This window comes from Salvelinus sp. IW2-2015, unplaced genomic scaffold (assembly GCF_002910315.2).
Source record: "Salvelinus sp. IW2-2015 unplaced genomic scaffold, ASM291031v2 Un_scaffold2160, whole genome shotgun sequence".
NCBI classification, from domain to species: Eukaryota; Metazoa; Chordata; class Actinopteri; order Salmoniformes; family Salmonidae; genus Salvelinus; species Salvelinus sp. IW2-2015.
This window is the reverse complement of record NW_019943491.1, coordinates 112,503-128,004: the sequence shown is the minus strand read 5'-3', so window position 1 is coordinate 128,004 and position 15,502 is coordinate 112,503. Positions and strand designations below refer to the sequence as shown.

At 45.4% G+C, this 15,502-nt stretch overlaps 1 protein-coding gene across 1 annotated transcript in view; it reads left to right on the top strand.

Annotated features, from left to right (window-relative positions):
• Positions 1-229: 229 nt before the first annotated feature.
• Positions 230-15,502, top strand: part of LOC112073128 (gamma-aminobutyric acid type B receptor subunit 2-like) — a gene marked incomplete at its 5' end in the record, with an annotated part of 48,360 nt that continues 33,087 nt past the window's right edge. The window contains 3 exons of the mRNA XM_024140480.2: positions 230-244; positions 340-582; positions 12,022-12,082. Coding sequence (XP_023996248.2) covers positions 230-244; positions 340-582; positions 12,022-12,082 — 319 coding nt within the window. The remainder of the gene's footprint in view (positions 245-339; positions 583-12,021; positions 12,083-15,502) is intronic.

The window sequence follows — 15,502 nt, the reverse complement described above, 5'->3', positions numbered from 1 at the left end:
ATTATATCCAGGAGAATCATTATTTGTTTAATACTGGAATAAAGACTCTGTTACTATTACGTCGCTTTTGGGTCCTCATTCACCAGCATAACAGCTCTGGTCAAAAGTAGTGCACTATGTAGGGGATAGGGTGCCATTAGGGACACATCCCTATCTAAAATCTTTCCCTACATTCAGACAACTAAGAAGTAGGATATTGATTAATTGATTATCCCCTTTTCCCCCCTAGATTGACACCTTAGAAGTAGGATGTTGATTAATTGATGATCCCCTCCCTACATTGATACCTTAGAAGTAGGATATTGATTAAATGACTATCCTCTCTCTCTCTACATCCAGACACCTAAGGAGTATGAGAGGGAGTACAGTAAAGAGCTGCAGCAGAAGGGAGTGGAGCCCTCAAAGTATCACGGATTCGCCTACGACGGGATCTGGGTAATAGCTAAGACCCTGACCCGCGTCATGGATTTACTGCAGCACAAGGAGAGGCAGGACATGTACCACAACTTCACTGTGGACGACCGGGAGGTGGGCAAGCTGGTGCTGGACGTCATGAACGAAACCAACTTCTATGGCGTCACGGTGAGTCAGTGGACTTTTCCTGATATAAGAGTGTACTTGGACATTAATCTGCCTCACGTTACAGAAACAGGAGATAGGCTAGTGTCCTGTCCAGAGGGTGAACTTAATCATTAATCTGCCTCACATTACAGAAACAGGAGATAGGCTAGTGTCCTGTCCAGAGGGTGAATTAATCATTAATCTGCCTCACATTACAGAAACAGGAGATAGACTAGTGTCCTGTCCAGAGGGTGTACTTAATCATGAATCTGCCTCAAATTACAGAAACAGAAGATAGACTCCTGGTTTGTATGGGCCATTCTGCCTGGGACATGGCTTGCTTTGACATAAGGAAGGGTAATGGTGATTCATTAGGGAACATTTGTTAACAATATTATAATGAATAACAAAAATATATACACTGAGTATACCAAACATTAGGAACACCTTCGTAATATTGAGTTGCACCCCCCCTTTGCCCTCAGAACAGCCTCAATTCGTCGGGGCATGGACTCTACAAGTCAAAAGCGTTCCACAGGGATGCTGGCCCATGTTGACTCCAAATCTTCTCACAGTTGTGTCAAGTTGGCTGGATGTCCTTTGGGGGGTGAACCATTCTTGATACACATGGGAAAATGTTGAGCGTGAAAAACATCCATCCATGTCTGAGGACGTTGGGAGATGATGTGGAAACCGGCCACTAGGGGCAACAGTGAGCGCTGTTACCTTCAAGTTGGTCTGGTGTTGTGGACGGGGATGATAGATGGGCGTAAGAATCTGCCTCTGATTCTAAAGGTTGCAAGTTCAAATCCAGCGATAGAAAGTTGTTTTTTATATTTTAGTTTTAAGCCTAACCCAAACCTTAACCCTTACCTTAACCATTCAGATGGAATGCCTAACCTTACGAATTTGGAGTTAACCTTAAACCCTTCTTAACCTTAAACCCTTCTAAATTGAAATTTTGGAACAAATTAGAATTTTGATGTTTCAGAAAAATGGCTGCACATCTAATTCTGACATGAGACTGTGAGAGCTAGTAGCACAATCCACCACTACTATAACAACCCCCTCTAAATATTGAATAAACACTTTTTTTTATACATGTTAAAGCGGTGGCGATTCAGGTAAAATTGTGGTTAGAGAAGAGTGTGTGTGTGTGGTGTGTGTGTGTGTGTGTGTGTTGTGTGTGTGTGTGTGTGTGTGTGTGTGTGGTGTGTTGTGTGGTGGTGTGTGTGTGTGTGTGTTGTGTGTGGTGCTGTGTGTGTGTGTGTGTGTGTGTGGTGGTAGGATACGGCACAGGCTGAGAGAGATGGGTAGATAGGGAATAGAAAAAGGAAAAATAAAGGAGAGAAAGAGGAAGATAAGAGGGAGAAAAGAGGAAAGTGTAGGAGAAATAGAGGGAGAAAGAGGAATAGTGAGAGAAATAGAGTGAGAAAGAGGAATAGTGTAGGAGAAATAGAGAAGAAAGAGGAATAGGAAGGAGAAAATATAGGAGAAAGAGGAATAGTGAAGGAGAAATAGAGTGAGAAAGAGGAATAGTGTAGGAGAAATAGAGGGAGAAGGGGAATAGTGAAGGAGAAATAAAGAGGGAGAAAGAGAATAGTGTAGGAGAAATAGAGGGAGAAGCGAGGAATAATGAAGGAGAAATAGTGAGAAAAGAGGAATAGTGTAGGAGAATAGAGGGAAAGAGGATAGTGAAGGAGAAATAGAGGGAAAAGAGGAATAGTGTAGGAGAAATAGAGGAGAAAGAGGAATAGTGAGGAGAAATAGAGGGAGAAAGAGGAATATGAGAGAGAATAGAGGAGAAAGAGAAAGTGTAGGAGAAATAGAGGAGAAGAAGGAATAGTTGAAGGAGAATAGAGTGAGAAAGAGGAATAGTGTAGGAGAAATAGAGGGAGAAAGAGGAATAGTGTAGGAGAAATAGAGGGAGAACGAGGAATAGTGAAGGAGAGCTGGGTGAAGAGGTAGAGTGGAAAAGAGAGAGAGATTGTGTCATAACCAGTATTGAGAGCGGAGAAAAGGTTGACCTCCCTTGGGGCATTACAGTACACCATAGTCCTCCTGAGCCTCTCCGTTACCCCCACCCCACTGTGACCTCTCTCTCCCCCAGTTCCCTCTGCGTCTCTGGGGTGAAGTGGGCTGCCAGTGGGCCAGTCCCTGGAGGCTGCTGGAGAACAGAGGCAGGGAGGATGACATGGATAGCCCAGATAGCCTCATCTTCCTGGGGGTCCTTCTGCCAGGGTGGCTGCCTGAGCTGCGTGTCTCTGTTTGTGTGCGTGCTTGTCTCCAGGGGGATAACATACAGCACCACTATTACCATCTATTCAGAAAGCAGCACAATAGGCGCACTGTATTGCTGCATTGCATATTCACTGTATTGCATAATGTGATGTCAGCCGCATACCACTCTGCATCCCACTGCTGGCTTTCCTCAGAAGCTAAGCAGGGTTGGTCCTGGTTGGTCCCTGGATTGGAGACCAGATGATGTTGTAAGTAGTGTTGAAGGGCCAGTAGGAGATACTCTTTCATCTGGTCTAGAAAAACATCCCAATGCCCTGTGGCAGTGATTGGGGACATTTCCCTGTGTAGGGTGCTGTCTTTCAGATGGTATGTTAAACGGGTGTCCTGACTCTCTGTGGTTACAAAAGAGCCCACAGCACTTATTGTAAGAGCAGGGATGTTAACTATGATATCCTGGCTAAATTCCCAATCTGGCCCTCATACCATCATGGCCACCTAGTCATCCCCATGTAACTATTCCCCAGGTTGTTGCTGTAAATGAGAATGTGGTCTCAAGTCAACTTACCTTGTTAAAAATTTAAAAAAAAGTTTAACAAAAATACCTGAAGTGGTATTTGAAAAATAATTGACAACAGTTGCTCCAGGTCTATAAGAGGCTAATACTCTGGAGTAATGTAATGTAATGTGGAGTAATGTGGGCAGAAGAGAAGAAGGGACAAAGAAGGGACAAAGTGGGACAAAATAAGGACAGAAAAAAAGGGAAAGGGGACATTAAGGTGAAGCAGTCCTCTAAAGACACAAAAGACAATAATACAAGAAACAACACTTCTATTGCCTCTCCCTCTACGATACGCACTTCCGGTTTGGTTTGGAGCGAGTAGTTGCATTCCGCTTTGCTCCACAGGTAGTATTACAGGTAGTATTACATTTCATTTCATTACAGTACAACAGTTTGATTTGTTTGATCTTAGCTGGCTACATAGCCGTCTTTGTATCCAAGATAATTGTGTAGTCTAGAGTAATTGTCGAGGTACTAGCAGTTAGAGTTCTAGCGTCACTTTCAAACAAAGTCAACAACGCAGCCACTGCTAGTAGCCTATTTCACACAGCCAGCAGTACTATATCATTTTAGTCAATAAGATTTTTTGCAACGTAAGCTTAACTTTCTGAACATTCGAGACGTGTAGTCCACTTGTCATTCAATCTCCTTGCATTAGCGTAGCTTAGCCTGTCAACTATGTGTCTGTCTAGTCCCTGTTCTCTCCTCTCTGCACAACATACAAAGGCTTCACGACCGCGTGGCCGCTGCTAACTCTAATGGTGGTCCCCGCGCGCACGACCACGTGGAGTTCCAGGGTCTCAGGCAGCCTCTGGAACTGCGATCTGCGGCCAACAAGGCAGAGTTCATCTCAGCCTATGCTTCCCTCCAGTCCCTCGACTTCTTGGCACTGACGAAACATGGATTACCACTGATAACACTGCTACTCTACTTGCTCTCTCCTCGTCTGCCACGTGTTCTCACACCACCCGAAGCTTTGGTCAGCGGGTGGTGGCACTGGATCTCATCCTCTCAAAGTGGACATTCTCTCTTTTCTCCCTGACCATCTGTCTATCGCCTCTTTGAATTCCATGCTGTCACACGTTACCAGCGCCTTTCAAGCTTACATCCTTATCATTTATATCGCCCTCAGGTTCCCCCTTGGAGAGTTTCATCATGAGCTTGACGCCCTGATAAGTTCCTTTCCTGAGGATGGTCACCTCTCACAGTTCTGGGTGATTTTAACCTCCCACGTCTACCTTTGACTCATTCCTCTCTGCCTCCTTCTTTCCACTCTCTCCTCTTTTGACTCACCCCTCCCTTCCCCCCCTACTCAAAGGCAGGCAATACGCTTGACCTCATCTTTACTAGATGCTGTTCTTCCCTATCTCATATGAACCCGCCTCCAAGTCTCCGACCACTCCCTTGTATCCTTTCCCTCGGCTCTCATCCAACACTCCCACACTGCCCTACTCGGATGGTATCCGCGCCGTCCCAACCTTCGCTCTCTCTCCCCCGCTATCTCTCTCTCTTCCATCCTATCATCTCTTCCCTTCTTCAACACTTTCTCCAACCTATCTCCTGATTCTGGCCCTCCTCACTCTCTCCTCCTTTTCTGCATCCTTTGACTCTCTATGTCCCTATCCTCCAGGCGCTCGTTCCTCCCTCCTGCTCCGTGGTCGACGACTCATTGCGAGCTGACAGAACCGGGCTCCGGGCAGCCGAGCGGAAATGGAGGAAAACTCCTCCTGCGGACCTGGCATCCTTTCACTCCCTCCTCTCTACATTCTCCTCTTCTGTCTCTCTGCTAAAGCCAATTCTTACCACTCTAAATTCACAAGCATCTGCCTCTAACGCTAAGGAAGCTCTTTGCCACTCTTCTCCCTCCTCCTGAATCCTCCTCCTCCTCTCCCTCCTCCTCTCTGCTGATGACTTCGTCAACCATTTTGAAAAGAAGGTCGACGACATCCGATCTCGTGTTGCTAAGTCAAACGACAACCGCTGGTTCTGCTCACACCTCCTGTGCTTTGACCTCTTTCTCCCCTCTCTCTCCAGATGAAATTTTGCGTCTTGTGGGCCGGCTGCGCCACAACACCTGCCCGCTTTGCCCATCATCTCTCTTCTTCCAGACATTTTCCGGAGACCTTCTCCTTATCATCCTGTTTCACTTCCGTCATCTTGAACCGACTTAGGAGCTGCTGATGCCGTTTCCTTTGGCCGCGATGAGTTTGCCACCTTCTGCCACCTCTGACCCTCGACCGTTTCAACGAATGTACAACTCGCATCTCTTTCTTTTCTCTCAAAACTCTTGGCCAACTGCGTCTGGCCTTCCTCTATCTCTCTCGAATGACCTTCTTGATCCAATCAGTCAGGTTTCAAACTAGTCATTCACCTGAGCTCTGTCTTCTCTGTGGAGGCGCTCCGCACTGCTAAAGCTAACTCTCTCTCCTCTGCTCATCCTTCTAGAACTATCGGCTGCCTTTGATACTGTGAACCATCAATCCTCCTCTCCACCCTCTCCGAGCTGGGCATCTCCGGCGCGGCCCACGCTTGGATTGCGTCCTACTGACAGGTCGCTCCTACCAGGTGGCGTGGCGAGAATCTGTCTCCGACACAGTGCTCTCACCACTGGTATCCCCCAGGGCTCTGTTCTAGGCCCTCTCCTATTCTCGCTATACACCAAGTCACTTGGCTCTGTCATATCCTCACATGGTCTCTCCTATCATTGCTATGCAGACGACACACAATTAATCTTCTCCTTTCCCCCTCTGATAACCAGGTGGTGAATCGCATCTCTGCATGTCTGGCAAGACATATCAGTGTGGATGACGGATCACCACCTCAAGCTGAACCTCGGCAAGACGGAGCTGCTCTTCCTCCCGGGGAAGGACTGCCCGTTCATGATCTCGCCATCACGGTTGACAACTCCATTGTGTCCTCAGAGTGCTAAGAACCTTGGCGTGATCCTGGACAACACCCTGTCGTTCTCAACTAACATCAAAGGCGGTGACCCGTTCCTGTAGGTTCATGCTCTACAAACATTCGCAGAGTACGACCCTGCCTCACGCAGGAAGCGGCGCAGGTCCTAATCCAGGCACTTGTCATCTCCCGTCTGGATTACTGCAACTCGCTGTTGGCTGGGCTCCCTGCCTGTGCCATTAAACCCCTACAACTCATCCAGAACGCCGCAGCCCGTCTGGTGTTCAACTTTCCCAAGTTCTCTCACGTCACCCGTCCTCGCTCTCTCCACTGGCTTCCAGTTGAAGCTCGCATCCGTTACAAGACCATGGTGCTTGCTACGGAGCTGTGAGGGGAACGGCACCTCCGTACCTTCAGGCTCTGATCAGGCCCTACACCAAACAAGGGCACTGCGTTCATCCACTTGGCCTGCTCGCTCCCTACCTCTGAGGAAGTACAGTTCCCGCTCCAGCCAGTCAAAACTGTTGGCTGCTCTGGCCAAATGGTGGAACAAACTCCCTCACGACGCCAGGTCAGCGGAGTCAATCACCACCTTCCGGAGACACTGAAACCCCACCTCTTTAAGGAATACTAGGATAGGATAAAGTATTTTCTAACCCCCCCCCTTAAAAGAGTTAGATGCACTATTGTAAAGTGGTTGTTCCACTGGATATCATAAGGTGAATGCACAATTTGTAAGTCGCTCTGGATAAGAGCGTCTGCTAAATGACTTAAATGTAAAATGTAATGTAATGTATTACTATTTTCCACCACTATGATTGTGTCCTTCTGATAACTGTACAGGGATTACAGTACATGGAACGAGGTTTAAAAGAGCTTGTTATTTGTGTGTATTTAAGTGCCATATCAGATCAAGAATACAATTGGTTTGTTAATGTGCCTTTATGAAGCGTCAGCATATAGGTGTGTATTTCCATTACAGGAATCGTGATGACACACACACTATACCCAATACCCATCGTGGCTCTGGCTTTCCACCCACACACACTCACCCATGTCCTACACCCACATGGAGAGCCACCGTCTCACTGCCATAACTTCCCCAGCGTGAACAAAAGTGGTACTAGTTTGGCCGGTCAGTTTCACACTAAAACCAAACTCCTTTCTGTACGTTCACCCTCTCCCCTCCTCCTAACCCTACATAGTGAACATAGTGGGGCTTGTGTGTGTTTGTGTGTCTGTGTGTGTGTGCGCATCGTGTATGCCTGTGCGTGCACACTGATTGTGTGTGTACACTGATTGTGTGTGTATGTGTTTCATGCGTGTGTGTGTGTGTGTGTGTGTGTGTGTGTGTGTGTGTGTGTGTGTGTGTGTGTGTGTGTGTGTGTGTGTGTGTGTGTGTGTGTGTGTGTGTGTGTGTGTGTGTGTGTGTGTGTGTGTGTGTGTGTGTGTGTGTGGTGTGTGCGTGTGTGTGTGTTGCATTGTGTGTGTGTGTGTGTGTGTGTAAAATGATTGTGTGTGTGTTTGTGTCAGGTTAAAACTCGGCCATCCACATGGCATTCTGATGTGTTCTCTGGGTGCTGCCTGCTATTGATCTAGTCTAGTGGCAGAGCAATAGAGGAAGTCAAACATTAGCTCAGAGAAGCCTCCAGGGCTTGGCCGGGGCTGTTAGCAGCACAGATGAACATGTACAGTGGAATTCCTCCTCTTCATCTATTGCCTGGAGGGAAGAGGAAACCGAGGAGACAGTGGTTCTGATCTCAAGTAGTACCCTTTGGCCTGTGTAGTGCATTACTTTTTCTATTTGTATTTATTATGGATCCCCATTAGGGGGTCATTTTAAAAACATTCATATCAGATTTCACAACATTAAGTGTGTGCCCTCAGGCCTCTACTCTACTACCACATATCTATAACACAACATCCATGTGTGTATAGTGTTTATGTTATCGTGTGTCTGTATGCATGTGTTCCATAAGGTGTATTTGTATCTGTTTTTTACATCTAATTTTACGGCTGGCATGAGTTACTTGATGATGAATTGAGTTCCATGTAGTCATGGCTCTATGTAGTACTGTGCACCTCCCATCGTCTGTTTTGGATTTGGGGACTGTGAAGAGACCTCTGGTAGCATGTCTTGTGGGGTATGCGTGGGTGTCCGAGCTGTGTGCCAGTTGTTCAAACAGACAGCTTCGTGTATGTCAATAACTCTCACAAATACAAGTAGTGATGAGCTCAACCTCTCCTCCACTTTGAGCCTGGAGAGATTGACATGCATATTATTAATGTTAGCTCTCTGTGTACATCCAAGGGCCAGCCGTGCTGCCCTGTTCTGAGCCAATGGGCCAAACCTCCACCTTTGGCATTTCAGATTTTTCTATAAATCTTATAACTGTGTATTGCTACCGCTGTATCTTCATAGGTATTATCTATGTGAGTTTCAGAGATTTTTAGAACACGAGTGTCACCTGTTACTAGCCAATTTATGATTTTATGAACCTTGTTTCTTAAGCTACATATGTTAATGTGGGCTATTTTTAACACTTTTCTGGGATGCTTGATTGTTTTTATTGCTTTACTGGGAAGGTTAGCAGAGCCAGACATGCTTTTTTAAATTAGTGCAGGATGAGTTGTACACAGTGGACTTCCTAGTAGGGCACACCACCTCAGTGCTAACAGTGTTACACTGGTTCATATGCATATGATTACTGCATACAATAGCTGTAGGATCAATAGAGGCATTCAGGGCAGTAAGAGGGACATACATTAGGTTACTAACATTGTGTCTTTCAACGCCCCTGGGATAATGTACATTTGCTGAAGCATTATAACAACTCAGCGACACAATGGTAGAGATTAAATGAGCTGTGCTTGGGTCATTGATAAGTCATTGTCTCAACACAGCCTTATAATTCTGTGAAAGGATCCAGAAACCCAAATGATTTGGGTGGATCCCGTCCTCCTTATAATACAAGCTTTGTTTCCAGAAGGAAGGACCTATAGGATAAGGACCATAGGGGCCCTGGTCAAAAGTAGTTCACTATATAGGGAATAGGGTGCTATTTGCACGCACCCAGTGATGCTAGATAGGCATGGCCAGATCAGTGTGTGTACAGGTCTAATCAGTAGCATAAGCAGTGTTACACGCACAGTTCTCAGTACAATATGCTGTGATTATGCGATGAAGAGCTATACCTTTAACAAATAAATCTAGAGTGATTGAGATTCCAGTGGCCTGTTCTGCCACTACTGTACCAGTGTATTGGTCTCAGTGTCTCTATGGCTGGTGTCACAGCCTGAGGGCAGTGAGTCCTTACAGGCGGACACAGAGAGGTGTGTGTGTATGCGACCTAATTTCATCACCTCTGGCTGCTGTGCTCCCCCACCAGACCTCCTGGGAACCCCCTCCTTTCACACCTGCAGCCCACAACCAGAACCTCTGTCTGGGAAAATCTGTTCCTTCTCCAGTTCCTACCTTTCCTCACCTCCAGAAACAAAGTAGCAGAGTGATACCGCCATCTCACGTCCACAAACACAGTGATACCACCCTCATCAACAAGGACAGGCTGGGCGTCTGAGTCCCAGAGAGAGCTGTTAGTCTGGGTCAACTCCCTCCCTCCCCCAGCTCAACCAGAGCTCCAGGAGAATGTGGGAGGGACATTTGAACAGAAATAATTATAACTATTAACATAATTTTATTTATCTGCAATTAGTGAAATATGAATATCAAGACCCTCCAGATTAGAAATAAAACATCCAGTATTGATTGTGCATACTGACATATATTTGTTTTCTATATGTTTTTGTGGATATTTTTTTGAACCCCGGTCCTCGGAGGAGTTGGGTGCGTTACCGCTAGACCACAGGCTCTGCACATAGTTTACTCATATTCTATAGTAAACACTACTTTCAAGTGCACTTCACTCCCACACACACACGTACTTAACCAGGGCATATTTATACATGACCCTAAGCATGATGGAATGTTTATTGCTTAATAAACTCAGGAAGCACCTGCTTTCAATATATTATGTATCCCTCATTTACTGACTTGTTTTCTTTATTTTGACAGTTACATGTAGGTAGCGCACTGTCTGAGATTACACTTTCAGTCACGTCTTAAAGGTCCAATGCAGCCATTTTTATATTCATATCAAATAATTTCTGGGTAATAATTAAGTACCTCACTGTAACAGATTTCCAGTAAAATCGGCAAAAATGGCTTTTTAGTAAAACACTATTTCTCAAGCAAGAATTTTGCTAGGATTGTCTGAGAGTGGTCTGGGTAGGGATGGGAAAACTGAAAACTAGCTGTTATTGGCAAAGAGGTTTGGAACTCTCCTTCGTATTGGTTTAATAACCAATTTGCCGCATGATGATGTCACCATGGAAAGCCGAAACTCCCCCCCATGCAAACCTGCTGATTAGAAGGTCCTGTGTAGATGATGTTTTCAACCAGCAACTATCAGGAAATAACACTGATCAAATGTTTTCACACTTTTACAGTGTTAGTTTCATCAGCTGTTGTACAATAAGATATAAAACACAGGCAAAACAGAAGTATGACTGCACTGGGCCTTTAAATTCCATACAATAACAGACAACTCTTAGCACCATCCAACCACAGTTATCCTGGTCTGTGAAGGCAGTCACTTTAGCTAGCTCTCTTCCTCGCTCACACAGACAGACACTCTGTCACAATCACATATGCCGTACAAAGACAGGGAACCAATCAGAGGGTGGAAACCCGCCCAGCGACTGACTTCAAAGCATCTGCGTGTTTTTGAGACAAAATTAGTCCTTCAGTCTGTCGCCTTCCTCCCTTCCCATCTCTCTGCCAGTGCTGCTTTAATCAGCTCCATGTTAACTCTCTCTCTCTCTCGTTCACCTGTTTTTTTCCATAGCCGCCAATAATCCCAGATCCAGCTAAATTTGTAATTAAGGAGTTCTATGGGCAGATGGCTGGACGAATTAATTGGTCAGTGTTGATGGATAAGGAGGGATAAGGGAGGAAAGGCAATGTGTTAGTTGACAGACTTTTCCCCCCAGAAAATATCTGAATATAATTGATGATTTTATTTGGCCTTGATTGTTGTTTTTTGGAATATCAGTGATGATCTATGTGGAGTGTCATTCGTATCCAGTTGCTTTCATCAGGGTTGACATCAAAGACATGTCGAGGTTTTAATGGTAGTAGTACCGACTATTGATGTCTGTTCAGTAGCCAATGGTGAGATTTCCACTTACGAAATGTGTTTTAAAAGCCCCTCTAAAGAAGATGTGTGATAGGGCCTTACGGAATCAGACAGGAATCTGACACTCCTTTGATTATAAGGATATCAGGAAATGAATCTGCTGACCAATCATTTTGTTTACCTCATATTAAAAATATACATTTTTGTAGACTTCTAATCCAATAAGAAGATCAGTGCCAGACCACCTCTTTGTTCACACAAATCTGTTAATGTGCCAATGTCAAGAAAACTCTAATTAAATCAAGCTTATTTTCATCATCTGTCTCTACTGCTTCCTCTGCATCTGCTGTTGCCCATCGTTGTCAATTTAATCAAGGGACTTGATGTGCCTTGAAGATGGTGAACAATTCAGATGGAATTGCTGGTTAAATAAGGACCAACAATGTTCAGTTTCAACTTGGTAGCTGATATGGACAATGTAAGAATTGCATTGTATTCTGCATTGAGACCTCAGAAGTTTTCATTTCCAAATGTTCTAAATGTGTTTTGAATTATTTTTCTATCCAGGGCCAAGTCATGTTCAGGAACGGAGAACGGATGGGCACGATCAAATTCACACAGTTTCAAGGTAAGCACATGCTGTAAGATTGTTGCATTGTTGTGATGTTCTGTTGAATTGCTCTACTATTATGACTGGGTGCTGCTGTTGCTGTCTGGCTGATGATGATGTCCTAGTTATCCAGCGAGTGTTTGTTGACTGCAGGTGAACCAGGGGGCTGCCGGGTGGGATTTTCTACCCAGAAATGTGATCTGTATTTGGGGGATTCTCCCCTGCTCCCCTGGCCCTACCCTCCCTCAACACCAACATGTTTTTATTAATCCACTCTCCCCCAATCTTATCTACCCCACTGCAGAGGTTCTCCCCGTGGTAGCTTAAATTGTGTGTATGTGTGTGTGCATGTGTGTGTGTGTGTGTGTGTGGTGTTGTTGTGATGTGTGTGTCGTGTGTGTCTGTTGTGTAGTGTGGTGTGTGTGTGTGTGTGTGTGTGTGTGTGGTGTGTGGTGTGTGTGTGTGTGTGTGTGTGTGTGTGTGTGTTGTGTGTGTGTGCGTGTGTGTGTGGTGTGTGTGTGTGAAACGGTGTTGGAACCACGGCGGACAGTTCCTGTGCTGGTGGGTGCTTGATGGGTAGTGATGGGCTTTCAATTGGCAGCAACTGCTAGTCATATCATGGTATAAGCAAGAAATGTTATCATCAGTGAACTGGAGAGGTGGCTTGCTCTATAGTGGCTTGTGAGATAAATGTTATCATGAGTACTTAGGCTTAGGCTATAAACACTGGCCTTCGCTCTGCCACTCTCGCCTCCCCTTGACATACACCTATTTGTCTGTTGGTTCCCGCCGCTCTTTTTCTTTCGCCTCTCTCTGCTCGATCTCTTTCGTCTCTATCTTGCTCTCTCATCTGCCTTCTTTTCTCTCTCTCGTCTTCCTCTCCTCTCTCCTCTTCGTCTCTCTTCTCTCTTCTTCTCTTCTTCCGGTCTCTTCTCCTCCGTCTCTCCTCCATTCTCACTCTTATTTGGCGCCTCCTCCTTTGTCCACTACAGTTCTCTGCTTGTTTCCTGCTCTTTCCTACACTTTCATATCATGGCCGGCTTATTATAGTCTGCCTTACCCTCCCTTGCCCGTCGGCGCTCCGTTGCCCGATCCGCTCGCGGCTTATGGCAGGTAGTAGCGTACTTTATGCTTGAGCTAGCAGTGGAGGATTGTAGATTAGGTGAGAGTAGTAGGTAGTGGATTGCCTGGGCTAAATATTTAACCAGGATATGATCCTCTCCTCAGCCCAGTCGTCTGTCCTCACGCAGTGTGGAAGCAGCTCACTGTGGGTTCATTCATTCCCCTTCTGGAGGTTCCGATTGTCAGCGCCTGTCTTTCACCCTCAGCCCCACTCTGTGGTGAAGATACAGATTTAGGATCAGCTTCCCCTCCCCAATCCTAACTTTAACCATTAGTTGTGGAAAATGCAAACCTGACCCAAGATCAACGTCTAGGGGGCAACTTCACCCTACACCCACTCAGCCCATCTGCCTACAGATCACATTACACAAAGTCGCATGAGACGCTGCCTTGGGTACTACAGTATATGTAGTGAGGAAATAACTGTGACCTTTGACAAAGCAAAATAATGTGCCCAGTTCTATTATATAGTAGCATTTTTTTTTTTACATTAACTAGTGTATGAAAGCCAAGCGAAATACATTCATACTTGAGTCAATTCCTATAGTTTAGTAGCCAGGTGTGAATAAGGTTTTTCCCCCTATGTTTTCAGTTAAGGTTCATTCATTGTTCAATGAATCCCAATTCTATACTCATATAGACTAGCCTATTGTACCATTATGTCATATAGACTAGCCTATTGTACCATGATGTCATATAGACTAGGCTATTGTACCATGATGTCATATAGACTAGCCTATTGTACCATGATGTCATATAGACTAGCTTATTATACCATGATGTCACATAGACTAGCCTATTATACCATGTTGTCATATAGACTAGCCTATTGTACCATGATGTCATATAGACTAGCCTATTATACCATGATGTCATATAGATTAGCCTATTATACCATGATGTCATATAGACTAGGCTGTTATACCATGATGTCATATAGACTAGCCTATTATACCATGATGTCATATAGACTAGCCTATTATACCATGATGTCATATAGACTAGCCTGTTATACCATGCTGTCATATAGACTAGCCTATTATACCATGATGTCATCAAATCAAGTTTATTTTATATAGCCCTTCGTACATCAGCTAATATCTCTAAGTGCTGTACAGAAACCCATCCATAACCGCAGGCAGAACTGTTGAAACTGGAACAGCAGCAAGGCCAGGTGGACTGGGGACAGCAAGGAGTCATCATGCCCGGTAGTCCTGACACATGGTCCTAGGGCTCAGGTCCTCCGAGAGAGAGAAAAGAAAGAGAGAAGGAGAGAATTAGAGAGAGCATACTTAAATTCACACAGGACACTGGATAAGACAGGAGAAGTACTCCAGATATAACCAACTGACCCTAGCCCCCCGACACATAAACTACTGCAGCATAAATACTGGAGGCTGAGACAGGAGGGGTCAGGAGACACTGTGGCCCCATCCGATGATACCCCCGGACAGGGCCAAACAGGAAGGATATAACCCACCCACTTTGCCAAAGCACAAGCCCCCGCACCACTAGAGGGATATTTCAACCACCAACTTACAATCCTTGAGACAAAGGCCGAGTATAGCCCACAACCAGACAGGAAGATCATGTCAGTAACTCAACCACTCAAGTGACGCACCCCTCCTAGGGACGGCATGAAGAGCACCAGTAAGCCAGTGACTCAGCCCCTGTAATAGGTTAGAGGCAGAGAATCCCAGTGGAGAGAGGGGACCTGGCCAGGCAGAGACAGCAAGGGCGGTTCGTTGCTCCAGAGCCTTTCCGCTTCACCTTCACACTCCTGGCCAGACTTACACTCATTCATATGACCTACTGAAGAGATAAGTCTTCAGTAAAGACTTAAAGGTTGAGACGAGTCTGCGGTCTCTCCACATGGGTAGGCAGGCCATCCATAAAAATGGAGATCTATAGGAGAAAGCCTGCCTCCAGCTGTTGCTTAGAAATTCTAGGGGACAATTAGGAGGCCTGCGTCTTGTGACCGTAGCGTACGTGTAGGTATGTACGGCAGGACCAACTCGGAAGATAGGTAGGAGCAAGCCCATGTAACGCTTTATAGGTTAACAGTAAAACCTTGGAAATCAGCCCTTGCCTTAACAGGAAGCCAGTGTAGGGAAGCTAGCACTGGAGTAATATGATCAAATTTCTTGGTTCTAGTCAGGATTCTAGCAGCCGTAATTTAGCACTAACTGAAGTTTATTTAGTGCTTTATCCGGGTAGCCGGAAAGTAGAGCATTGCAGTAGTCTAAACCTAGAAGTAACAAAAGCATGGATTAATTTTTCTGCATCATTTTTGGACAGAAAATTTCTTGATTTTTG